This window comes from Boleophthalmus pectinirostris, unplaced genomic scaffold, assembly GCF_026225935.1.
Source record: "Boleophthalmus pectinirostris isolate CB_2022bp ecotype Guang Dong unplaced genomic scaffold, ASM2622593v1 HiC_scaffold_1, whole genome shotgun sequence".
Lineage (NCBI taxonomy): Eukaryota > Metazoa > Chordata > Actinopteri > Gobiiformes > Gobiidae > Boleophthalmus > Boleophthalmus pectinirostris.
In genome coordinates, this window is record NW_026570970.1 from 6,681,166 (window position 1) to 6,707,111 (window position 25,946).

General features: G+C 40.9%; 1 protein-coding gene across 1 annotated transcript; it reads left to right on the top strand.

Annotated features, from left to right (window-relative positions):
- Positions 1 to 5,395: 5,395 nt before the first annotated feature.
- Positions 5,396 to 21,033, top strand: LOC129408129 (coiled-coil domain-containing protein 141-like). Its single transcript, XM_055151032.1, has 4 exons — positions 5,396 to 5,447; positions 15,264 to 15,559; positions 19,746 to 19,868; positions 20,734 to 21,033. Exons 2-4 carry the CDS (start codon positions 15,413 to 15,415, stop codon positions 21,031 to 21,033), a joined length of 570 nt encoding a protein of 189 aa, XP_055007007.1. The 5' UTR covers positions 5,396 to 5,447; positions 15,264 to 15,412.
- The last annotated feature ends 4,913 nt before the right edge of the window (positions 21,034 to 25,946 follow it).

A 25,946-nucleotide genomic window follows, 5' to 3' on the forward strand; every position in this document is an offset into this window, starting at 1 on the left:
TGTTGTTGTCCCAACAACACATAAAAACAGGTTTTATAATAAAGCTACTCGCATACAGAAACAGTAAAGTTAGAGATTAAAAATGAGATTAACGCGATTAAAAAACATAACGCGCTAAATATGACTGTAATTAATTAATCGCAATTAACGCGATAATTTGACACCCCTATCAATAAGTACTTGATTTTTAAATAATTTTCCTTTGTCTTTTCTCTCCAGGCAACTTCACACCCGTACCAACCTCATCCTCCTCAATCTCGCCATTTCGGACTTCCTGGTTTGCGCCTTTGTGATCCCAATCGAAGGCGGATGGTTTTTCTTTTGCTGGAGAGCCCCTGATTTCATGTGTGTTACGTACATTATTTTAGTCTGCATACTCATATCTGTATCCACGGTTGACATGATCTTCATCGCTCTGGACCGCTACATAGCCATTTGCCATCCCTTACACTATTCTTCCATTTCCCTTCGATCTTACAGCATCACTTTGGTTTGCTGTTGGCTCGTTTCGGCTTTTTACGGTATTGGTTTTCTGCATAACGAAGTCGTGAATCCCGAGGAACAGAGTCCATGTGAAGGCAAATGCCTTACGGTAGTCACATTAATCGCAATCTACGTAGACATGGGTTTGAATTATGCCGGGCCCTTTCTGCTCATTGCGATCTTATATTTGCGAGTGTTCATTGTGGCGGTGGTTCAGGCTCGGGCGATGCGTTCTCACGTCGCAGCCAAGGCTCACCAGCAGGGGGCGAGCTCAAAGAAATCGGAGCTCAAAGCAGCGAAGAATCTGGGTTTTGTTCTGTTCGTGTTTTTATTGTGCTACACGGCGTACTACGTAATCAACCCCACGGAAGATATGAATCCCTATTTAAGGTTTACCCTGCTTTATCTCTTATATTTTAACTCATGTTTCAACCCTTTACTCTACGCGGTCATGTACCCCTGGTTTAGGAAAGCAATGAAAATAATTTTTACCTTAAACATTTTCAAAAGTGGATCGAGTGATGCAAGTTTACTGTGAGAACTCCAGTGTTATATTTAATATTTCATAAAAGTGCATTGTGACACACTGATTTAGAACACACAGAAAAAACAATATCTAGGTAATAGTCCAATGAGGTTCATTTGGTCTTCTGATATTTTATGTTATTTGGTTCTTTTTACAGACCAAGAGTTTGTTTTTTCATACCTGATCGTACAGAAAACTCAGACAATTACTCGTCCACCTGAAAGACAAAAAAAGAACCGGAGCATAAATGTAATGTCATATACGAAATACCATGCATGTCCCGTAATAAAACATACATCGGGGAAACAGAGAGGGCGTTCAGTACACGAAAAAGGAACATAGAACAGAATGTGAGAAGGAAACAGCAAAGACGTGCACACGAGTAATAAAACACAAAGCAGAACAGGAACAACTCAAGTCAGCCATCTCTGATCACTGTAAAAGAAAGAAGCACATTATGGACTGGGACGGAGCAAATATCACTGGGACAGAGGAAAACAAACACTGTCGCTGGACTAAAGAGGCAATCGAAATACGGAAACCTGCCCATGGGATGATAAACTGGGAGGGGGGCCTAAGGAAGTGGGACTGCAGATGGCGCTGTCATCCTGCCTCCACCGGTAGAAAGACAGCACCAAACCTGTTTAAATCAACTGAGCGACACGACACAACATCACAAGGCTCTGGGAAAGAGCGCTAGTGAGCAGTCAAAACTGTCAGGTATGAAAACAAACTCTCGGTCTGAAAAAAGAACCTAATAACATAAAAAAGACCAAATGAACCTGATTGGACAACATAGTGCACTTTTAATAAAGAGTATGTGTATTAAATATAGTGTATATGAACGGAACTGTACATGCAGAACGTGTAGTTGTACAAATATAGTGTAGTAAAACATGTAGTCCAGTTTTGCCGTGAAGGTAATGCTAACAACAATTAGCATGCCAACCATGAACTTCCTCAAGATCAAACAATGAAATGCTTTATAATTAGATGCAGACAGCTACTTGTACAATATATCTGTACTGGGGTAAAATAATAATAATAATACTTGGCAAAATGGGTATGGAGCCTTTGATATGACAAAACAGAAAATGTGTTAATCATATACTGTATATTATTATCCTGCTCTGGGTGTAGTTTGGATATTTGCAAAAATATATGTCCAATGACTGATAATATTAGCTTGAACATGGTAAAAGAAAAATAAATGCTGTATTCTGAATCTGATGGTTAGTTTGGCACAGTAGCTGCGTTCTCTGTTGGTCCAATAGGCAAACCTTTGGGTGTTCCCTGCTCATGTACGAGTCCAAGACCGAACACAGTATTACACCTTTATATTGTTTCCAAATATGTTTATTATGTTGTATATAAAATAAAACATTTTATAACAATGAAGAGATTGCTAAAATCTCTTTGAGTAAATAGATGTGTTACTAGTAAAGCTGAATCTTGTGTTTGATCAGTGTCCATTACGATGCAACATTGGTTGTTTTTGAAAAAAATAAAATGCAGTGGAAAAAAACAATATCTAGGTAAGTTAAAATTACTTAAATTAACATTTTATTTTATTTGAGTAGATTTAACTTGACAAGTGCAATGATTTACCAATGGAAGTGTGTTTTTCTTAATTCAAGCAATGTTCGATTTTGTTTCTTATTTTGAGTGCAAAAAGTTGTTGTTTTTCTTTTTTTTAAGTGTAGCAAGATGTATTTTTATATTTTAAGTACAAAAAGTCTGATTTCACTGGTAGATAATTTTACTTGTGAAGTGAAATTTATTCAAATCATGATAAAACTTTCTTAATTCAAGTCATCATTTTGTTTTTTGCAGTGTTTTCTTAATAATTTTTTGGCCTTTTTACACATTAAATTGAAACAAACACAATCAGGGACAGCAACCTGGTCCTCCATGAGCCGTCGGTGGTTCAGTTCATCACCACAGAAGCAGTTTATGAGGAGCCCAGCCCATATTACATGATCGTTATATCCACAATGCAATGTGTGTGTCTGTACAGGCCCATGAACATTTGTGTGATATTGGTCACACATGAGAATGTCTGTGTTTACTAGTGTGTAATGAAAATATCATTTTTCATGTGTTCCGTGTGTGCGACTGTAGATCAGTGTGTTGTGTATCAGCAGAAAAACAAGAAATGGAAATTATTTTTGTTCTAATTAGAATTTTAATGGCTACACTGAAAGAAAAAGGAACTGTTATAATTAGTGATCATCTGGAAAACTATGAATATTTGACCATACAAATGCATCGAATTATGAATACCGTATTTTCCGGGCTCTTAAGCCTCTAACCGTATCAAAAAACGACTGCACACCCCGCAATCCAGAGCGCCCCATACACGAATCCACTCGGGTGTCCCAGCATGACTTCAGTAAACTACAAAGCCGCACCACCCGCAGAACACGCACACACACACACCGACGAGGAACGGAACGGAGGAATGAACCGAAAAAGCGAGTGCAATGTGCCGCTTCTAGACACGACTGAACAACTGAGTCACTGCGAACACGCCGACAATCCGTTGGTCCCAGACAGCACCCTCCCTACACGCCACAACTGAACAAAGCCCAGAGTCACCGTGAACGTGACAAACAAAGTCCCACTGACCCATCCTGCTGGTTGGTTTCATTTAAAGTCCGGTGCATTTTATTTGTGAAAAAAGTTCAAAAATAGACCATTTAATGACAGTGCGTCTTATAATCCAGAGTGCCTAATAGCCCAGAAAATACGGTAGATAATGATTTTTCTGAGATTTTGAGACCACTCCTGTTGCTCGAGTTCAATCCTTGTGAGATTTATGACCAAAAACGCCTATTTCACCTTGGTTATCTTGACCAGTTTCAATCTGTAACATCCAGTGTGCCCCGGTTATGTGTGTGCCAACTTGTGTGATGATTGGGTGAATATTTTAGCCCGCAGATGGTTAAGAAATTGCCTATCCTTTGTAATGACGTGACCTTTCAATTGACCCGTGTGACCTCGGATCATCACCAAACTTTTTTTTTTTGCAGCATCGGGCACAGGGGCTTGACCCATGTACCAAATTTGGTGACAGTCGGTCCATAAATGGCAGGGTGGACAGACACACAGGGTGAATACAAAACCTGGTCAAACCTTCGGGGACCAGATAAAAACTCCAGAAACAGGACAGAAGCAGCCAATGATGTTCATTATGTCTTCTTATATACTTTAACTTCTTAGGTTCTTTTTAAAGACAATGCAGTAAAGTGTATTTACCTTGTTGACATGTTTCGGCTGCTAGCTGCAAGCCATCTTCAGAACTGTCACCGGTGTTGGTGGTGACGTGTCGTTTATCAGCTGTTGTTACTTCCTGTAGGCGTGGTCAGACCTGATGGACCTGGCAGGTCGCTCAGACTGACCACGCCTCCCGTCGCCCGGTGTCTCTGGAGGAGGGTGTCCCAGGTGTGTGAAAGGAGGAACGCAGAACAGGAAAACCTAAAATCCGCCATATCAGACACTGTAAAAGGAACAACCACATTATGGATTGGGACGGGGCTCGGATCATTGGATCGGAAAACAACAAGTTCAAACGCTGGATCAAGGAGGACATTGAAATCAGGAAACGAGGCACGGACAGCATTAACCGTGATGACGGAGCGTTCCTCCTTTCACACACCTGGGACACCCTCCTCCAGAGACACCGGGCGACGGGAGGCGTGGTCAGTCTGAGCGACCTGCCAGGTCCATCAGGTCTGACCACGCCTACAGGAAGTAACAACAGCTGATAAACGACACGTCACCACCAACACCGGTGACAGTTCTGAAGATGGCTTGCAGCTAGCAGCCGAAACATGTCAACAAGGTAAATACACTTTACTGCATTGTCTTTAAAAAGAACCTAAGAAGTTAAAGGACAGAAGCAGATGTGAGCCCCGGTGAAATCTCCCAGAGTTCAGACGGGGAGTGATTGACAGATGGATTCGCCAATCACGCACCGGCTGAATGAGGATCCCAAAGCGAGAACGTGCGTGTGTTCAGCCAAGCCATCTTTAGCCCATCACAGTTTAGGGAGTGAATGGAACCAACACGACCAGACCTCATGTGTTTCTTATCCAAATGATTAAACCCCGTAAACTCTGATGGGAAACTCCTTGTATGGACCTCTGGATAATCCCATTCAAAATCCCTGCTGTGGTGGTTATGTCTTTATTAAGTGACCTGAGAGAGGCAGATATATTTACACAGCATGGCATTGAAACGGAGGGGACTGTTTGTTTTTGGAACGCTCTCTGTCACTCAGCTGTGCGATAATCCAACTGGAAACCGCAGCTATTTTTAGTCGGCCTTTCCGCGCTGCGCTCCGCTCCTCTCACACTGCCCCAACTCCTCTTGTGCAGACGGCGGGAAACGTGCTCCAGGTATCGTGTTCGGCCGCTCCGCTCCTCTCGTGCTGTAGGTGCGTGTTTTTTTAGATCTAACTCACGGGATTTAACATATATAGCTGCACTCAGGTTAGTTTAAGATGATACTAAGTTGTTTTTTTTTTACAGGAAAGACAGTCAAGTTTTGGCTTTCTTGAGAATATCAAACATCAATATGTAGATTTTTTTATGTCCACTGCTTAATATTCACCAACAAAAGCAGTTTTAATGATGGAAGCAACTTAAAATGTGTTTGTTTATTTCTTACGGAAAGACTAACTCAAATTTACTTGCTTAAAATTTTCAAAACATGTGAGGCAGTACGTCAAGGTAGATTTGTTGTCATTGATGCTGCAAGTCAAAGGTTTAATTGTTGTTTCTAAAAGCTCACGATTAAATGGTGCCAAACCTGCATGACACAAACAGAGGATTACATTATAATTTATGTTGTGGTTTATGTTTTTGTTTACATTTGGGTGTCTTGCTCAGGGGTCAGCAGGCGAGGCTTGAACTGAAATTTCTCTGATAAGGAGGAAAATACTTAACCCTGTGTCACTTAACAAATTAGCATCTTTTAAGTATGTATTTTTGGTTTTTAACAGCGACTAGAAGAATGTTAAAAGTGCTCTATGAAGCTTCTGTGGTGGTAGAGTCTGTTGCTTGCTTGTCACCATGGAGATGCTGCTTTGCTGAGTTGCTTTGCCTGAAATATTCCACAGTATGGCATTAAACGGAGCCATGTCGCTTTTTCTAGTTTAGATTGAATATTCAAATAATCAGTAGTCGAAACATTCCCATGGAGTTGGATGGTAGGCTTCACACCAGAAAGATACACAGTACAGCTTTAACTTACACAAACGCAAAACGAGCTTTTCTTGAGCTTTTCACAATGTTATATGTTGTTCCTGCGTCTGAATTTGTGTTTTGTTTCATTCACGCTTGTTTCATTGGAGTCAGCCCTATGTTCCCTCAGCCCTATGTTTCCTTATTTCTAAGATTTTTCTGAGAATGAGTCTCTAAGTCAAGTCATTTTTATTTTTATCTCACATTTAAAAGGGATGATTCAGAGTCATTTCAACCTCCTTTGCACCTCGACGTCTGCATTACATCCAGGGGTGTAGTGGGCGTGGTACGCGGGGGTACGCCGTCCAGCCACTTCTCCCGACATGAGAAATAAAAAAAATAACAAATATAAAATAGCTACAACTTAAATGTCAAACTGGAGCTACTGACAATGATGAAAACAAACAACATAGGCTCATTCTGTCTCCATGTCCAATAGTGACCTGAGACATGAGGGACCAGGACTGAACCACGAGTAAAACAGATCTAAAACAGGACTAAGCCAGAACTAAACCAGGACTAAGTGTTGGGATGGGCCCGGAGATGCGCCCACGTAGACTGTCGGGTGACCGCAGGTGAAAAGACCGGCGCAGACTAATCAAGTTCAAGATTAGTCCTGGTTTAGTCTTGATTTAGACCTGGTTTAGACCTGGTTTAGTCCTGGTTTAGTCTTGGTTTTAGTCCTGGTTTAGACCTGGTTTAGTCCTGGTTTAGTCCTGGTTTAGACTTGGTTTAGACCTGGTTTAGTCCTGGTTTAGTCCTGGTTTAGTCCTGATTTAGACCTAGTTTAGTCCTGGTTTAGACCTAGTTTAGTCCTGGTTTAGACCTGGTTTAGTCCTGGTTTAGACCTGGTTTAGACCTAGTTTAGTCCTGGTTTAGATCTGGTTTAGTCCTGGTTTAGTCCTGGTTTAGTCCTGGTTTAGTCCTGGTTTAGACCTGGTTTAGACCTAGTTTAGTCCTGATTTAGAACTGGTTTAGACTTGGTTTAGTCCTGGTTTAGACCTGGTTTAGACCTAGTTTAGTCCTGGTTTAGATCTGGTTTAGACCTGGTTTGATCCTGGTTTAGTCCTGGTTTAGACCTGGTTTAGACCTAGTTTAGTCCTGGTTTAGTCCTGGTTTAGAACTGGTTTAGACTTGGTTTAGTCCTGGTTTAGACCTAGTTTACCTGGTTTAGTCCTGGTTTAGTCCTGGTTTACCTGGTTTAGACCTGGTTTAGACCTAGTTTAGTCCTGTTTAGTCCTGGTTTAGAACTGGTTTAGACTGGTTTAGACCTAGTTTATCCTGGTTTAGTCCTGGTTTAGACCTGGTTTAGACCTGGTTTAGTCCTGGTTTAGTCCTGGTTTAGACCTGGTTTAGTCCTGGTTTTAGTCCTGGTTTAGACCTGGTTTAGTCCTGGTTTAGTCCTGGTTTAGACCTAGTTTAGTCCTGGTTTAGTCCTGGTTTAGACCTAGTTTAGTTTAGACCTGGTTTAGACCTGGTTTAGACCTGGTTTAGTCCTGGTTTAGACCTAGTTTAGTCCTGGTTTAGAACTGGTTTAGACCTGGTTTAGTCCTGGTTTAGTCCTGGTTTAGACCTGGTTTAGTCCTGGTTTAGTCCTGGTTTAGACCTAGTTTAGTCCTGGTTTAGAACTGGTTTAGACCTAGTTTAGACCTGGTTTGATCCTCTTGGTTCAGTCACGAATCACATACGCCACTTAAAAAATCCCCACTGCAGCACTGATTACACTTGTCGTCAACTGCTGCTGGAGAATAGTTTGGGTGTAATTGACGACCAGATTGGGAGAAATGGGGATAAATTCTGATGCAAATTGACGATAAAGGAAATGGGAACAAAGGGCCTAATTTTAGAAAGAAGAAAAAAAACCTTAGAAGTGTAGGAACATAGGGCTGAGGGAACATAGGCACACATCCATTTCATTAATCCATTAAGCCAAAGTCGTCTTCCTTGAGCACTTTTTGTATTTTTTTCAATTTGTATTTTCCTCACATTGTTTCATCCCAGATCAAACTCCAGACTTTTCCTGTGCAGCTTTTAAGCCCAAAAAACATCACTCTAGAGTCATTCTACAGCCAACAAACACAATTCAGGCTACATTTGTTGATTTTACCATTGTTAATACTTAATTGAAAAACAGAGGTGTAGTTTATAAAGGTTCATTGTGTAACTTTTCATGGTCCACCAAACGCTTTTCTCAGTGGAAATGTTATTGCTTTGTCTGGGAAGTTTCATAGTATAACAAGACGTTAGTCCAGTCAGAATGCCTTTTTTTTTTTTTTGAGCACTAAAACCAAATGTAATTGTAAGGCAGAGCTGTTTAATGTCACACTGTGGGACATTCCAGGTACAGCAATGACATCTCCATAGAAACAAGAAGATGACAGACCCCCAACCAAAAATTACACAGTGCACCAAGTTAGAAAATGTGAAACGCTTATCCCAAAGTGACAAAAAAACACGTTTAAAAGGGAATTTAAGCCACAAGAACGCGTAATATCCATTAAGAAATTTCAAAACTGTTTAAATTCCAATTGAGGAGTCGTGTTGGGATGGGCCCGGAGATGCGCCCACGTAGACTGTCGGGTGACCGCAGGTGAAAAGACCGGCGCAGACTAATCAAGTTCAAGATTAGTCCTGGTTTAGTCTTGATTTAGACCTGGTTTAGACCTGGTTTAGTAGTCCTGGTTTAGACTTGGTTTAGACCTGGTTTAGTCCTGATTTAGACCTAGTTTAGTCCTGGTTTAGACCTGGTTTAGTTTAGTCCTGGTTTTTAGATCTGGTTTAGACCTGGTTTGATCCTGGTTTAGTCCTGGTTTAGATCTGGTTTAGACCTGGTTTGATCCTGGTTTAGTCCTGGTTTAGTGCTGGTTTAGACCTGGTTTAGACCTAGTTTAGTCCTGATTTAGAACTGGTTTAGACTTGGTTTAGTCCTGGTTTAGACCTGGTTTAGACCTAGTTTAGTCCTGGTTTAGACCTGGTTTAGTCCTGGTTTAGACCTGGTTTAGTCCTGGTTTAGACTTGGTTTAGACCTGGTTTAGTCCTGGTTTAGTCCTGGTTTAGTCCTGGTTTAGTCCTGGTTTTAGTCCTGGTTTAGACCTGGTTTAGTCCTGGTTTAGACCTGGTTTAGACCTGGTTTAGTCCTGGTTTAGACCTGGTTTAGTCCTGGTTTAGACCTGGTTTAGACCTAGTTTAGTCCTGGTTTAGATCTGGTTTAGACCTGGTTTGATCCTGGTTTAGTCCTGGTTTAGTGCTGGTTTAGACCTGGTTTAGACCTAGTTTAGTCCTGATTTAGAACTGGTTTAGACTTGGTTTAGTCCTGGTTTAGACCTGGTTTAGACCTAGTTTAGTCCTGGTTTAGACCTGGTTTAGTCCTGGTTTAGTCCTGGTTTAGACTGGTTTAGTCCTGGTTTAGTCCTGGTTTAGTCCTGATTTAGACCTAGTTTAGTCCTGGTTTAGACCTGGTTTAGTCCTGGTCCTGGTTAGTCCTGGTTTTGGTTTAGACCTGGTTTAGTCCTGGTTTAGACCTGGTTTAGACCTAGTTTAGTCCTGGTTTAGACCTGGTTTAGTCCTGGTTTAGACCTGGTTTAGACCTAGTTTAGTCCAAAAATTACACAGTGCACCAAGTTAGAAAATGTGAAACGCTTATCCCAAAGTGACAAAAAACACGTTTAAAAGGGAATTTAAGCCACAAGAACGTGTAATATCCATTAAGAAATTTCAAAACTGTTTAAATTCCAATTGAGGAGTCGTGTTCTTAATAGTTTTTCCTTATTTTATTTTGGCCGTGCAATGCTGACTTCATCACAGGCCTGACACGGTTACATGCACTGACAGCCCACTCTTCATTCTGACGGGCAGGTGATAAAGTGACACCGACTTGTTGGTTTATTTCATTATCACTCATTTTGACAAGCGGCTCAGTGTTAATGTGCGTATATGATATGCTGCAATATAGTGTCCTTAATAATAACACCATTGTGAGACATTTTTGTAAGAGAATACTCCTGAATTTGTGCCACGTGTCAAGAGACGAGAGAAAGAGACAGAGGCGCTTTATTGATCCCAAGGGAAATTCAGGTTTTACACTGCATTTTACACTGCGCCTTTTGTGTCGCAGTCAAAGGTCTCAATGCAGTTTAACCCTTCCAAACCGACGGTATCGAATATGATACCAGCGGACGTGTTTTATATAACTGCGCAAAACTTTTCAACCATAAAAGATAGAAACTTAATCTACGTTTACACTGAAACGAATCCGCGTATCACCGTATCGGAAATGATCTGCATCCAGACATGTCGTTTCTGTGTCCGCGAGCCTTCCCTATCCACACAGCTTTGAGCATATTTGTTTACGTTTTACAGAAATGACACTTAAAACCGCATGACTCATTTATATAAACTATGCGCTCAAAAAACAGGTTGCTTTGTGCGCTGATGCGGTTCAGCTTCTGTCGGACTAAAGGACACGACTCAGTGGAATATGAGTGTTCTTTCTGTGACAGAGGGGTGTTCTGCTGATGGTGAGTCTGTTCTGTGCTTCTATCATGTTGGAGATGGTTCATGTTAAACTTTTCAGAGATTATACGTCTGCAGGTCGTACACACAGACGTTTATATAAATGGATATATATTCTAGCCTCTTAGCGTTTTGGTGGTGAATTACTTCGCGGCTCATAGACCTACATCAGCGTATCAGCGTTTTCAGGCGTCCACACAGTGCCGGATCAGATCTGTACTCAGATGAATTCGTGGGAGCTGGAGGCACCAGATCTTTCCGTCTCTGGAGCCGTTTTCAATCAGATTAGTGTGGACGAACACTGCATCCACAACGAAAACGACTTGAATTCATACTAGTCTGGACGGGGCCTTACTTTTTTTGCTTGAATTTCTGACAGTTTCAGCTTTCCAAGGATATTTCCGGTGTTATCCTACGTCCTACACACGGTGCATGATGACGTTGGGAGTTTATAATAGGAACTTTGTTTTCCACCAAACACATGCAGCTCCATCCATTTTGATCGGCCCAAACTTTACCAAAGAGTGTAGTGAGTCAAAATGGTCGATGCTCTGAGCGTCTGTGTGCGTTTCAATTGAAAAAGCCGCTCTAAGTGCAGTTATTACTCAAATAAATGGCAAAATGCATCCCCAAAAGCAATTTTTATTTGAAAGGTTTATTTCAGTCCAAAATGTACAAATCCAAATGTAATAAACACCATGGAAATGCAGGAAGTGATGTGGCTCTGTGCTTTGGACCTGACATGAGCTGTTTCCATGACTGACACCTGGAAAGACATTATTTTGTTTTTGAGGGCAATAAGTTTTTAGTTTATTTTTTATTGTATATATTTTTTGTTTTGCACATTTGCATATTTTGCACTTTTGTTGCTAAGGCCCTAAATTAAGCATTTTTTATGTCCAAAAAGTTGTTTATACATGTTTGCTGTGTGTTCTGTATGAAAGAGTAATTTTTATTTTTTTATTTTTTCATTTGTATTTCTAGTCCTGTAGCTTTTATTACAGTCATATGACACAACTACAGCAGCAGATAGTGAAATAACAGGTTGTACTGAAAAAAGGATTTATAACACTTCATTAGGCGGTAAAAAGGGGAGTTTTAAATGCATAATTAATAAAAAAATAAATAAATCCAGGCGAGGACAAATGTATTAAAATTACCCTTAGCTCTGGAAAGGTTAACAGAACCCAGGTGGGGTCAACAGATCCTGTATCACGTCAGTTTGAGAAGAGGAAGCGCTGAAATGTATGCATATAATTTATCGCTGGGTTTCAGATGACATTACAGCACCCTATAAGTCAATTATATTTATTACAGGTGACAGCAGCTAAAACTGATACGTTCAGGGGTGTAGTGGGCGTGATACACGGGGGGTCCGCTTAAATGTCTTAAACTTAAATGTCACACCGGAGCTATTGGCAATGGTTAAAACAAACTGCACAGGCTCATGATATCTGTACTACTGTCCTACAGAGACCTGAGACATGAAATCAGGACTAAAGCAGGACTAAAACAGAACTGAACCAGGACTGAGTGTTGGGACAGGCCTGGAGGTGCACCCGTGTAGACCGTTGGGTGATCGCAGGAGAAAGGACCAGCGCAGAGCTCCAGTGCACAGGGCTAAGCGCAGCCGACGTCCTGCTCCACGGGCTCTGGGTTCTTCCTCTCGCTCTGAAGTCCAAAATTGTCCTGGTCCTGGTTTAGTGTTGGTTTGGTCCTGGTTTAGACCTGGTTTAGTCCTGGTTTAGTACTGGTTTAAACCTGGTTTAGACCTGGTTTAGTCCTGGTTCAGTTCTGGTTTAATCCTGTTTTAGCTCCTTTTAGTCCTGGTTCAGTTCTGGTGTTCTGGTTTAGTCCTGGTTTAGACCTGGTTTAGACCTGGTTTAGACCTGGTTCAGTTCTGGTTTAGTCCTGGTTTAGACCTGGTTTAGTCCTGGTTCAGTCCTGGTTTAGTCCTGGTTTAGACCTGGTTTAGTCCTGGTTCAGTTCTGGTTTAATCCTGTTTTAGCTCCTTTTAGTCCTGGTTCAGTTCTGGTTTAGTCCTGGTTCAGCCCTGGTTCAGTCCTGGTTTAGACCTGGTTTAGTCCTGGTAAAGTTCTGGTTTAGTCCTGGTTTAGTCCTGGTTCAGCCCTGGTTCAGTCCTGGTTTAGACCTGGTTTAGTCCTGGTAAAGTTCTGGTTTAGTCCTGGTTTAGACCTGGTTTAATCCTGGTTCAGTTCTGGTTTAGTCCTGGTTTAGACCTGGTTTAGTCCTGGCCTAGACCTGGTTTAGACCTGGTTCAGTTCTGGTTTAGTCCTGGTTCAGCCCTGGTTCAGTCCTGGTTTAGACCTGGTTTAATCCTGATTCAGTTCCGGTTAGGTCCTGGTTTATTCCTGGTTCAGTTCTGGTTTAGACCTGATATAGTCCTGGTTTAGACCTGGTTTAGTTCTGGTTTAGTCCTGGTTCAGTTCTGGTTTAGACCTGATATAGTCCTGGTTTAGACCTGGTTTAGTCCTGGTTTAGACCTGGTTCAGTCCTGGTTCATGTGTTGTAGTCTATGATTTATGTTCTGTGGGTGATTATAATCGGTGTTAATGTTTTTAACATGATTCCACATAATTTTGAGTTAAAAAAAAAAAAACATCAAATATTAGTGACTTTTACTGGGCTTTATGTTTGTTTGGGGGAGATCACATCGATGACGTCACGAATCACGTACCCCCACTTAAAAATCCCCATTACACCACTGGATATGGGTAAAATGCAGTTTTTTGTTGTAGTACAGTGAGTTCATGTGTCCAGTCACTAAAAGAAATGATCAGGTTCAACATTTGTGATTTTACCTTTTGGTTATTTATGGCTAAAAACAGAAAAAATAGAAAAATCTGACTCTTGCCTTCCATCAAATCCATCACATTCATAACTATCAATGCTAAATATTTGCTTAATATCGCAGGAAATTAAAATGCATGGTGATTTAAGTAGTGGGTGGTGGTTACTAGTAGCAGTGTTAATTTTGATTTAAAAAAATATGAAACTGTTAAAGTCCTGCTTGTGTAATATATTTTGCAGTGTAGTTTAGTAAAAGTTTGTTGATAAAATGTTTGATTTAAACATTAGGATTCATTCAAGCACCACCTCCTCAGATATAAGGTCAGATTTATTTTTCTTATTTTTAGCTCTACTTTACTTTATGGGGATCATTTCGTGACCCAGATAGTTTCAGTTGTTCTGCACGACTTCTATGTGTTTATGCCAGGTGCTTGAACAACGTGATTGAGGTACACCACTGGCCTTGTAAACAGTTGTAAACAGCTATTTGCAGAGAAGGCGGCAGTCGTTTCATTGTTAAACTTATCAGAGCCTGACCTGACCTGTTGTATTTCTGTTGCACTTGCGTGAGTCAAGGCTAAAACACAGGCCAAGGCTCCATCCACACTAAGACGTATTTGAGTCGTTTTCGTTGTGGATGCAGTGTTGATCCACACTAATCCGACGGAAAACGGCTCCAGAGACGGAACGATCTGTTGCCGCCAGCTCCAAGAATTCATTCCGTGTGGACGCCTGAAAACGCTGATACACTGATGTAGGCGCTCTAGTTGCGTCCTTATTGAACCGCAACACTGTGAATTGCTCCTTCCTGATTCGCTGGTTTCGTGACATCGGTCATGTGACGCTGTTGCGGAAAACAGTTTAAACAAACCAGAGACAAACGGGAAACCACGTAGCTACAACTACTTACTAGTACACAGTCCACGAAAAGACTATTTTTACGCTTGCCATCTTCCTCTGCTCAAAATGCTGCTGGAACTTACTAGCGTTTCAGGCAGTTTCGTATTAAAGGGCAAAGTATAGTTCTATAGATCTGTGTGTACGGCGTGCAGATGTATAATCTCTGAAAATTTTTACATGAACCATCTCCAACACGATAGAAACACAGAACAGACTCACCATCAGCAGAACAACCCTCTGTCACAGAAAGAACACTCATATTCCACTGAGTCATGTCCTTTTTAATCTGACAGAAGCTGACCGTGTTTATACAAATTCGCCATGTGGTTTTACGTTCCGTTTCTGTAAAACGTAAACAAATACGCGCAAAGGTGTGTGGATAGGGAAGGTTTATGGGCACAGAAACGACGTGTCTGGACACAAATCGTTTTCGATACGGTGATACGTTTTAGTGTAAACATAACCTAAGACCCTACCTTTCTAAAAACACTGCATTTGTGAAGTGTTGTTATCATGTTATCAGTGACATGCACCTTGTATCTCCCTGTCTACTCTCTGATCTGTCCATATTTATACATTTTTGTGTAAATTGTAAAGAAAAAAAAAAAAAAAACTCTTAAGGGATTACATTACAGTGGAAATGAATGTGAATAACGCTCAAGCAACTGGAACGAGCCAGATGCCACTGCGCACAGAGCCTGTTTCCCTCTGCTGACCTCTTCAACAAGCCGCGTTTAAGAGTTCAGAAAATAGTGACCCACATAATTTGAATATTTGTTTTACAGGGGGCTTCATCTGAGTACCACCTACACCTGCACAGCGCTTGAAAAATATATGATGGAAGTCAAGCTGTGATTCGAATTTGCGTATTTCATCAAGAAGAAACAACCACCGCTAGACACTTTCACAGCCAGAACAGATATCGCCCATATCCATGACTGTGGGAAGGAGAGAGGAGACATGCAAGGAGCCAAGGGAGGAAGGAAGTGAAGGAGACATGAAGAGGCCTTTGTCGATCACTGCTCTCAGCACCATCGCCGTTCAGTCTGGACAAACGCAAATAGTCGTATCTGTGCTCAAGGTAAGACATCACTGTGATTATCATGCTTAAAATGCATTATTTATTCAGTCCACACTTGGCTGGGGTAAATCACTGTTGTAGCCACAGCTGCCTTGAGGCGAACTGATAAAAGTAAAGCTGCCATAGTCCAACGAGGTGCATTTGATCTTCTGATAATTTATGTTATTAGGTTATTTTTTCAGACCAAGAGTTTCTTTTCATACCTGACAGTTTCGAGCAAACATCACTGGGATAGTTGAAAAAAACAAAACACTGTTGCTGGATTAAAGAGGCAATCAAAATATGAAAACATGCCCAAGGGACTATAAACCGGGACATGGGGGCTTTTTTACTGTCACACACCTGGGATACTGTCCTGAGGAAGCTGGACTGCAGGTGGCGCTGTCATCCTGCCTCCACCGGTAGGAAGACAGCACCAAAACCTGTTTAAATCAGCTGATGAGACACGTCACAGCAACATCACGTGACTCAGGAAGACCGGTAGTGAGCAGTCGAAACTGTCAGGTATGAAAACAAACTCTTGGTCTGAAAAAAGAACCTAATAACATAAAGTAAAGCTGCCAGTTTGGGGCACAACACCAATACTTGCACCAAATTGATGCTAGGAAATGTGGGTGAAGGGTCTTGCCTAAGGACACAGCAACAGTTTTTACCACTGGCGTCCCACTGTGGCACCTTATATTCCCAGGGTCTCCCATCCAAGTACTAACCAGGCCCAGCCCGGCTGAGTTTCTGAGATCTGATGAGATCAAGCTTTGACAAGGCGGTTTGGCCACAAACGTGTTAAAACATGCTTTGGTCCTCTTGGTATTTCAGGGTTCAGAACTTAATATAAAGCCTACACAATCCCTACTTCCAAACAAATAGATTTGTATTTGCTGAAAAAAGGCAGAAAAAGAAATACTTTTAGCAGCCATTTGGCAAAACAAGGTTAATGACATAAGCCTGAATGCTGCAAAATATAATTCAGGAATGTTTTTGATGCAGCATATTGTTGTCTCAAGGCAAGACACTTCCCCCACAGTTTTTAATCCAAGAACAGTTTCCGGCTGATTGTGATTGACTGGAAAGGCATCTGGCTTCAAAATCAGTCGTGTGACTATCTCGACCCATCTCCTTGAACTGATCCTGGAGGAAATACAGTAATTCAGTCATGTCCAGAAAATCTCAAACATCAACACACATCCTACGTCAATATTAACGTAATAAAGATCTCCATTAATGGAAATCTGCCCTGTATTTAAAATCAGACGGGCTGGGATGAGCTCTTAAGAGGAAGCTTTGAGATGTAAACCTCACGTGCCTGAGCAGTACACATTCCTCTGGTGGATAGATTATCTGAGGCATGTCAACGTGACACGCAACTGTCACCCTTAGGTGTCATATCCTTCACACTCTGATGGGCGGTGAAAACCACCCACTGGGGCTAGTGTAAAACAATATATTTTTAATTTTTTGTTTTTGAAGCCATGCAGAGTGACTACAAAAATATCTACCTATTAAGCAAAATTGACTATTGACCTATCAAAGTTGTATTTGGAGTTATCTGAGTGTGTTTGAACAATCTTTAATCACTTATTTTCAAGACGCCATATTGCAGTTCAATCTGTGTTTCATTTGTTCATTCATTTTTTTCAAAATAAAACCCAAAATAAGAAAACAAAAAACAACTATTTTCTATATTATTTGCCTCCAAAACCAAAATGAAAAAATGGATAAGGATTTGTTTTTTTGAGTTTTTCAGTGACTTAAAATGCAATGCTGGACTTTTGCACCACATACGGACTAAACCAGGATTGCAGCAGGACTGAGTGTCGGGACGGGCCCAGAGGTGCACCCACGTTGACTGTCGGGTGATCAGGACTAAGACCAGGACCAGACCAGAACAAGATCAGGACTGAGACCAGGACTGAGACTGAGACCAGAACCAGACCGAGACAAGATCAGGATTCAGACCGGGATCAGACAGGAGACTGAGACCGGGACTGAGACCGGAACCAGACCAGGACAGAGAACGGTTTATACCCAGTTTAGACCTGGTTTAGACCTGTTTTAGTCCTGAGTCAATCCTGGTTCGTTTTTTTCAATATTCACTTAAACACAAAATCGAAAACTTAAAAACAAATTGTTATCCGTTTTTTTATTAATTTTGGTTTTGGAGACAAATCGTGAAGAAAATAGTTGTTTTTTCGTCTTCTTATTTTTGGATTTAGAAAAACAAACGAACGAATGATACACGGATTCAGTTCAATCCCCGTTTTCACCACCAATTGTTCCATACTTTGTTCTCTTCTTCTTTTTTTTCCCAATGTATTGGATTCAGCAGAGTCGTGTAGTAATTTTGGTAGAAATTGAAAAAAATTGCAACTCCCCAGCATGATCTACAGCTATCCAACGTATTTTCAGACACTTTGTCGTGATTACACTTACGGCGAAATCAACTCTGATTTGAAATGTTTTAAAGTAACGATCGGTGTTGATATTTTATCTTGAAAAGGGAAAGGAAGACAGACAACATAAAATGACTCTTCTTCTTTCTGCTCCTGTTTGATGTTGTGACACTGTTGATGTCTTTTTATACTTTATGAATGAAATAAATAAACAAATAATAATAAAAAAAAATAATAATAAAAATAACTCCCGACATCAGAAGCTTTTAAATCAGCAGACTTGTTTCTTTTCTTGTACAGGAGACTGCTGAGAATATCAAGTGCTGCAGTGGATCTTGCAGAAACTGTTGTTGTGTCTTTAGGCATGACACTCCTGACACCTACTTATCTTATTATGCTTGTGGAGTGTGCATTAGTGAGGCTGATGATGCAGATTGGCAGCCAGGGCAGCTGTGGCTCCAACAGTTTATTACCAAGTGTGGAGTGAACGCACAGTAAAGCCCTTTGGAGGAAGAACGTTTCGGACCCTCCACCTAAAAATGAAGTGAAATACAATCTGCAGAAACAAAAATATCACACGCAGGAACTCTGAAAGTAAAAGTAGATTCGTTAGAGTGACCACTTGAAATAATATAGCTAAATATGGAACGTGTTTGAACAAGACTTTAACTTTTATCTATAACCAAACCTATACATCTTATTACACTGGACAACATGGACATTTGATAAGGGAGTTTCTCAGGACCTTTTTCTCTGAGGGGCAGGAGGTGTGGTTCTCTCACGTGTCTCCCCTGGTGCAGCGTCAGTCTGAGCCGGGCTAAAACTGGACACTGCGATGGCGCTGATGAAACGGGCTCTAACACAGACTGTTCACAAGAGGGTTACGCAACACTCATTGTATAGTTCAGTATTGGTGTAATTTAAAAGTCCTATATTACGCAACGTGTACTCTTGTGAGCCATGTTTTAATGCTGTTACCTCATCATAAACATAGCATGGGTTGTGTTTTGTTTCATTAACACGTGTTTGAATAATCCTGCATTATTAGTCTTTGAACGCCTCTAAATATAAGGGCCTGTTTACAAGAGAACGCTTGCGGGTAAAAACGACTAAATATTTTATCGGAAGTGCCTTTTGTTTAGACAGTGAAGGCGTTTTTAACATATAACATATAATCTTAAATTGAAAGGGTACAAATACGATGAGCAATGGGAAAAATGGAATGTATTCATAAATGACACCAGTAAAACAACATAGTACATAAAAATGTCAATACTAAATGCATGTTTAAATAAGAACCTGTAATTCCAGATTGTTGTTACATTGTTTTTGATTTTATATTGTTTTTGTACGTTTTGAAATGTTACTTAAAACCAGTAAAAAAAACCCTCGCAAAAATCTGAAAACAACCTCCAGAGTGGAAAAGTTGAATACTGCACTGCCAAGACACAAAACTCTGGTCAGATCTGCTCACGTCACGAACACGTTTACGCAAATTTCACACACTTTTGCGTCACCGTATGCATGCAGATTTGCTCCTGAAAACGCTCGTCTAAACGCGGAATAAAAAGTGAAGACACGACACCACTTTTGCGTCTTCTGTTCAGACCGTCTTCATATAAACGTAGCCTCAAATTGCTCTGTTCCATCTTGTGATCTTGTATCTGTACTGGAACTAGACAAATTTGGGTCAAATACATCAGAAAAATCAGGGACCAGACTTTTAAGGACATTATGTCTATATGATCTGTTGTTGTAGTCCCTATTTTGAGCCTACATTTCTTTATGTGTTGCAGAGTGGCTCCTCTGTGCACCTCCAGTTGGTTCATGTTGAGCCAGGACTGTGTGAGATTGGGTCAAACCAAGAGGACAACCAGACCCTGATACATGAACAGAAACAGCTGCTGGGAAAGCTGCAGGTACAGTCTATAATCACACCAGAAGAAATTTAATTCAGATTTGAAAGCTTCTGTATGAGGGAGTGTACCAGGCCAAGGAGAACTTTGAGATATTTACGTTTGAGGTTTTGAGTCTCTCTAAATCTCCAAACCTCACAATGCTCTGTTCCACCTTGGGATTTCATGAAGGTTTAGTTTTCAATTTAATAGTCACATTCTTTTGTTTAGCTTATAAATAAATATTATTACTGTTATTAAAAATCCAGGTCCATAAGTAATTCTGAAAGCGACATCCTCAGTGAAGTGGTGAGCTTTCCGGGGGATACACACAATTCTTTTATTCTACACAGCAATTTTCTAGCCAGACGTAGTGCCTCCGCTCAGTTTCATTTCTCTCCAGCGACTAGGTCAGGAATCAGAATACACTAGACAGTTTGCAAGAACCCCGGAAGTTGTAGACCGCGCACTGGCCAATCAGTGAAGATCTGTGAAGCCATGACAGCAAACTCAAGCATCTGTCTGGACTCCTTTTATGGAACAGCACAACAGTAAATAAAGTGGTTGAGATGGATGTAGACAAAGACAGACATTTAAAGCCGGAACAAAGAGAATGTTTGACCAAATAGCAGTGACTGGTTAAATTAAAAAAAGTACCTGCCAAGCGAATTAATTCTAATGCTGACGGTCTCCATGAAGTGAAACTGGCTGATGAATCAGGCTAGTAATTTTCGCCCACCAAGGAAAAAAAAAGTTTGGGGCAGTCCTGGTCTTTGAATTTGAAAAAAATTATAATAAAATAGCTTCAATCACTAACAAAGCTATAACAGAGATTTTGTTGTATTGTTTTTTTTGATGAAATAACTGTTCTTATTCTCATATCCTTTAGAAACATGAGGGCGAGGTGCTGTCATCTGTTCAGAAGAAGCGTGAGGAGCAGCGCAGACAGAAGCAGGACATATGGACGTGTGGAGAGAGGAGAACACAGGAAGAGGAGGAGAAAGAGGAGGGAGTGTACCGGGCCATGGAGAACTCTCTGAGGGAGGGCTGGGTTCTGCTGCTGCGGCTGCTAGACAAACGGCTCCACGCTCTGACCCTGGCTGCAGACTTCTACCACACAGTTCATGAGGTAAATGGAGAACTTTTGTCACATTTCACTGGCGGCATTGACATAATCCTGTTAAGGTGAAGTAAAATAAACTGGGTAACTTTTCTGGTGTTTGGTCTGTCGTCTTCTTGTCTTCATGGAGAAACATTTGTGCTATAACCTTCCACAAAAGTTGCACCTTCAACGGTCCAACATACATTTGCATTATAATATACTACTTTTGGGCATTAGCATTGGAGTATGATGTCTAAAATTTTGGATTTCTGAGGATACAAAATAGTATTATTAAAGTCTGGCTAAACTTTTTAAATTCCATAAACATCTGTGTCCCCAGATACAAAGAAAACATGTTCAAATCCAGTAAAGCTTTTACAGTAAAGATTATAATGCTGATATATTCTTAGTCATTTTCACACTGTCACAAGTTAAGTCGATGTGAAAGAGCATTGGCACTTTGTGCGCTTGGGTCGGTGTGAACTTAACAGGCGCATTCATGAGTGCAGTAAATGACTCCTCTGAGAATGTTTGAAACAGGTGGTCTCTGAGGCTACGTTTATATGACGATGGTCTGAACAGAAAACGCAAAAGTGGCGTTGTGTCCTCACTTTTTATTCTGTGTTTAGATGGGCATTTTTGGGAGGAAATCTGCGTGCATACAGTAATGCAAAAGTGTGTGGAATTCAGCTGGGTATGCATGCCAGGGGGCTTCTCCCAGGTCTCGTCCATAACCGTCTGGCTATAGCTTTCACATGACACTGTGGGGGAAAAAAAAAAAAACATATGCAAAATGTACACAAGTAGTCCTCAAGGGTGTCAGGAAAAAAACTGTAAGACAACATATACAGTGCCTTTATAGATCTAATGTTAGCCTGATTCATCAGAAGGTTTCACTTTGTGGAAAACGTCTGATCTCGCAGCATTAGGATTCGTTCGCTCGACGGTAGGCGGGTACTTTTTTATTTAACCAATCACTTCTGTTTGGCCGTGACTTATGTAATGCACCAAATCCCATAGGAAGAAGGGCAATAACGTGTTTCCCCTTGATAAAATTCACCAAGCATTCTCTTTGTTCCAGCTTTAAATCCTCGATTTCGGAAATTATTGCCAACACAAAATGTCTGTCCATCTCAGTCGCTTTGTTTACTGTTGTGCTGTACCACAAAAGCGATCCAAACAAGCGCTTGAGTTTGACGTCATGGCTTCACGGCTCTTTGCTGATTGGCCGGTGTGCGGTCTACAACTTCCAGGGTTCTTGCAAACCGTCTAGTGTATTCAGATTCCTGACCTAGTCGCTGGAGAGAAATGAAATTGAGCGGAGGCCCTAGGTGGCGCCAGCCTGGCTAACCTAATGATGTCACAAAGTATAACAGTGTTTTGACAATGTCTGAAATGTTCATTGGCTTCTGTATGTGAACTCTATAAAATGCATAAACTTACACAACAGGTAAAATCCTCTAGTGAAGTTAGTCCTGGCCAAATCTAGCTCAAGATATGAAGGTCAGTCCCCATGCCCACTGCTCCTGATGGGTCAAATGCAGTGGACAAATTTCTCTACAGAGACACTACATGATAAGAACATAATAACACTATTGAAAACTGTAAAACTGTAAAAATCCAGGTCTGAGTTATGCCTTTGCTCTTTCCCCTTGAAGCCCAGATCACATTTCTCTGCAGTACTGCTGTTAGCGTGTGGTGGTGGTGGTTAAACATGTCCGTTGGCTGCCTTCCATTTTACACAGCCACCTGCTGTTTGGCCAACACCATCTGCCACGGCCCTTTGTCTGAAACAGTTCAACAATGGGCTCTCATGTGTGCCGTTTTACCTTTAACAAGCAGACAGGGGCCCGCGCACTTCACACAGAGCGACTCTAGCCTCCCTCTGCTCCTTGTGTCAGCAGCACCACCATTTTTACATTCTTGTTTTACTTGTGTTTAGATAAAGAGCTAAAAATAACAGCTTGTGGTGAAACACTATGGGAACGCTTCAGCAACTTTAGTTAATAAGATCACGAAGGGTCTAATTGGATGAGAAGAGGTTAGGTCCGTGTGAACAAGGTAAAGGCATCGGCTCTTGTTTAAATAAAAAAAGGCACTAAAAATGAGAACTGAACCTAAATTGCCAGAGCCGCAACTTCTAGATAAACCTCTTTACAACAGAGCCCCGTTTGAAGGTCCCAAGTGGACGACTGAAGGTACTACTTTCCAACGGGGTCCAGCACGGTTAGGACCTGGGACCTGTTCACAGGGGGCACGGCGTAAAACAGATATAATTATTATTTAAAAAGCACCTTTTGTGCTTGTTAGCAATTTAAGGTGCTTTCCAGAATCATAATAAAAACTGAATTACATGTTAGTACATAATTAGAACAATAAAAAAATACAGAAAACAATTAATTATAGTAGAGGAACAGGATAGTCCATTTAATGCAATCAAGTTGGAATCATGAGCTCTGGGTAGTAATCGAAAGGACAAGATCGCGGATACAAGTGATCGAAATGAGTTTCCTCCGCAGGGTGGCTGGGCCCTCCCATAGAGATAGGATGAGGAGCTTGGTTACACGGGAGAAGCTCGGAGTAGAGCCACTGCTCCTCGATGTCAAGAGGAGCAGTTGAGGTGGCTCGGGCATTTGTTCTGATGCCGCCTGGACGCCTCCCTCAGGAAGGAAGGAGGCCCCGGAGAAGACCCAGGACACACTGGAGGGACTATGTCTCTAGGCTGGCCTGGGAATGCCTCACAGTCTCCCTGGAGGAGCTGGAGGAAGTGTCTGGTTTGAAGGAAGTCTGGGAGTTCCTGCTTAGACTGCTGCCCCCGCGACTCGGCCCCGGATACGTGGAAGCAAATGGATGGATGGAAGTTAGAACCATTCAAATTAGTTGAATGCAATTTTTTATTTTTTTTTATAAACCAATAATAATCATTTTTCACTAAATCGCTGACTTGATCTTGTGATAAACCACTGTATTTCCAGTGATGGCAACTTATGTATACTGACATGATTTGTAAAACAGAGCTATCAAGCGGTTTCCTGTTTATCGGTGCACGAGACTCACATCGAGATCAAAAATATAATTTTATTTCCAGTGAATAACACTGAACATGCATTTTATAAAGAGACATTACAACACAGAGTAGAGGCACAGAGAGAGAGAAAAAAATCCTGTAATGCTGATGATAAACAGGAAGAAGGAAGGAAGGAAGAAGTACTCTAGCTTTATCTCTAAAGGTCCTTTATTAACCAAAATGTATTCTCATGAGTGTGACCTCCTCAAAAATATACCCGGGGTTGTGTTTTGTTTCATTCACACATATTTGAGTCTGTCTATATCTCCAAAGCTCAAAAGGCTTTGTTCCACCCTCTGATGTCATGAAGCAGTAGTTTTCAAGTGAACAGCTCCATTTACCTTTAGTTCAGTAGAGATGGGAAATTCCAGAGCTGAAATCATCCAAATGTCCTGCTGAAGGGGTATCGAGTTTAAAAACACAGTGGAGACTTCCTATATTAACAGATAACATCGTAAAGTGGAATAGTGTTTTCTGTTTGAGAGAAGAACACAGCCTAAATCTGCAGGTTTTGTGTGAATGAAACAAAACACAAGTCCAGGTTTTTAATGAGGAAACAGCATTTTAGCAGAGATTTTAAAATGGCCCAATATGAGCTGTTTAAGTTTATCCACGTTTCACAGCACCACAAACTTGGTATTACTACGATCATGCAAACAGTGTTGGGAAGTAAGAGTAACAGAGTAAACTGTATTCAGTTACAGTTACTGTTTCAGTGAGTGGTAATTAACGGATTACATGTTGGTATTTTACTGTTTTCACACTTTGGGCTATATCCCCCTTTTTTTTTTTCAGTAATTTCACTCTTTGACGGATACTACTAAACCAGGTCTAAACTAGATGTAAACTAGATCTAAACCAGGTCTGCAGGTCTAAAACCAGGTTTAAAACCAGGTCTAAAACCAGGTCTAAAACAGGTCTAAAACCAGGACTAAAACCAGGTCTAAAACCAGATCTAAACCAGGACTAAACCAAGTCTTAACTAGATCTAAACTAGATTTAAACCAGGTCTAAAACCAGGCCTAAAACAGGACTAAAACCAGGTCTAAAACAGGTCTAAAACCAGGTCTAAAACAGGACTAAAACCAGGTCTAAAACCAGGTCTAAACCAGGACTAAACCAGGACAAAAACCAGGTCTAATACCAGATCTAAACCAGGTCTAAAACCAGGTCTAAACCAGGACTAAACCAGCACTAAAACCAGGTCCATACTAGATCTAATCCAGTTCTACAGGTCTAAAACCAGGTCTAAAATCAGGTCTAAACCAGGACTAAAACCAGGTCTTAAACCAGGTCTAAAACTAGGACTAAACCAGGATTTAACAGGATTTAACAGGACTAAATCATGCTGCGTGGACGTGTCTCCTCTTCTTCTATCAATAATATTTTTAATTTGGTTCAGTAAAGTCTGGGCTTTTTATTTTCTTTTACCAAACAAAACATCTTATGTTACAATATCCTCGTCTTTGCTTCTTTACAGCAAATCAAGTAATCCAAAGTATTCAGATTACGTTTCTCACTTTAAGTAATTTAATGGATTCCATTACAAACTACATTTTGGGGTATGTAATCTGTAATCTGTAGGGGAATACATTTTAAAAGTCACCTTCCCAACACTGCACACAGATTTGTTGTGCTGAGTCAGATCGCGCTTTTTCAAAAGTGCATAGTTTTTACTGCGAAAATCACAATCAGCACAAGGGTAAATGTGCGAAGAATGAACCCAAGATGCAGTTTTTCTTTCCACAGACTGTTTTTATAAGGATAATACTAGCTTTAGTCCATTATCGCTCTCACGCTCCATATAAGGACCAAACAGTGCTGGCGGCTCCTGGTTTAGCATTATCTCATTTCCCTGAGATTAGGTCACAGCTCTTTTGGACTCTGTGACTGCACTTGTGTTCCTCACACAGCCAAATCTAACCTCACACTT

Bases quoted from the DNA above. Each gene is read 5' to 3' on its own strand.
- LOC129408129 (XM_055151032.1), top strand. From the start codon at position 15,413: ATGACTGTGGGAAGGAGAGAGGAGACATGCAAGGAGCCAAGGGAGGAA. The intron at 15,560-19,745 runs GTAAGACATCAC...TATGTGTTGCAG, and splicing joins TAGTCGTATCTGTGCTCAAG to AGTGGCTCCTCTGTGCACCT. The intron at 19,869-20,733 runs GTACAGTCTATA...CATATCCTTTAG, and splicing joins AGCTGCTGGGAAAGCTGCAG to AAACATGAGGGCGAGGTGCT.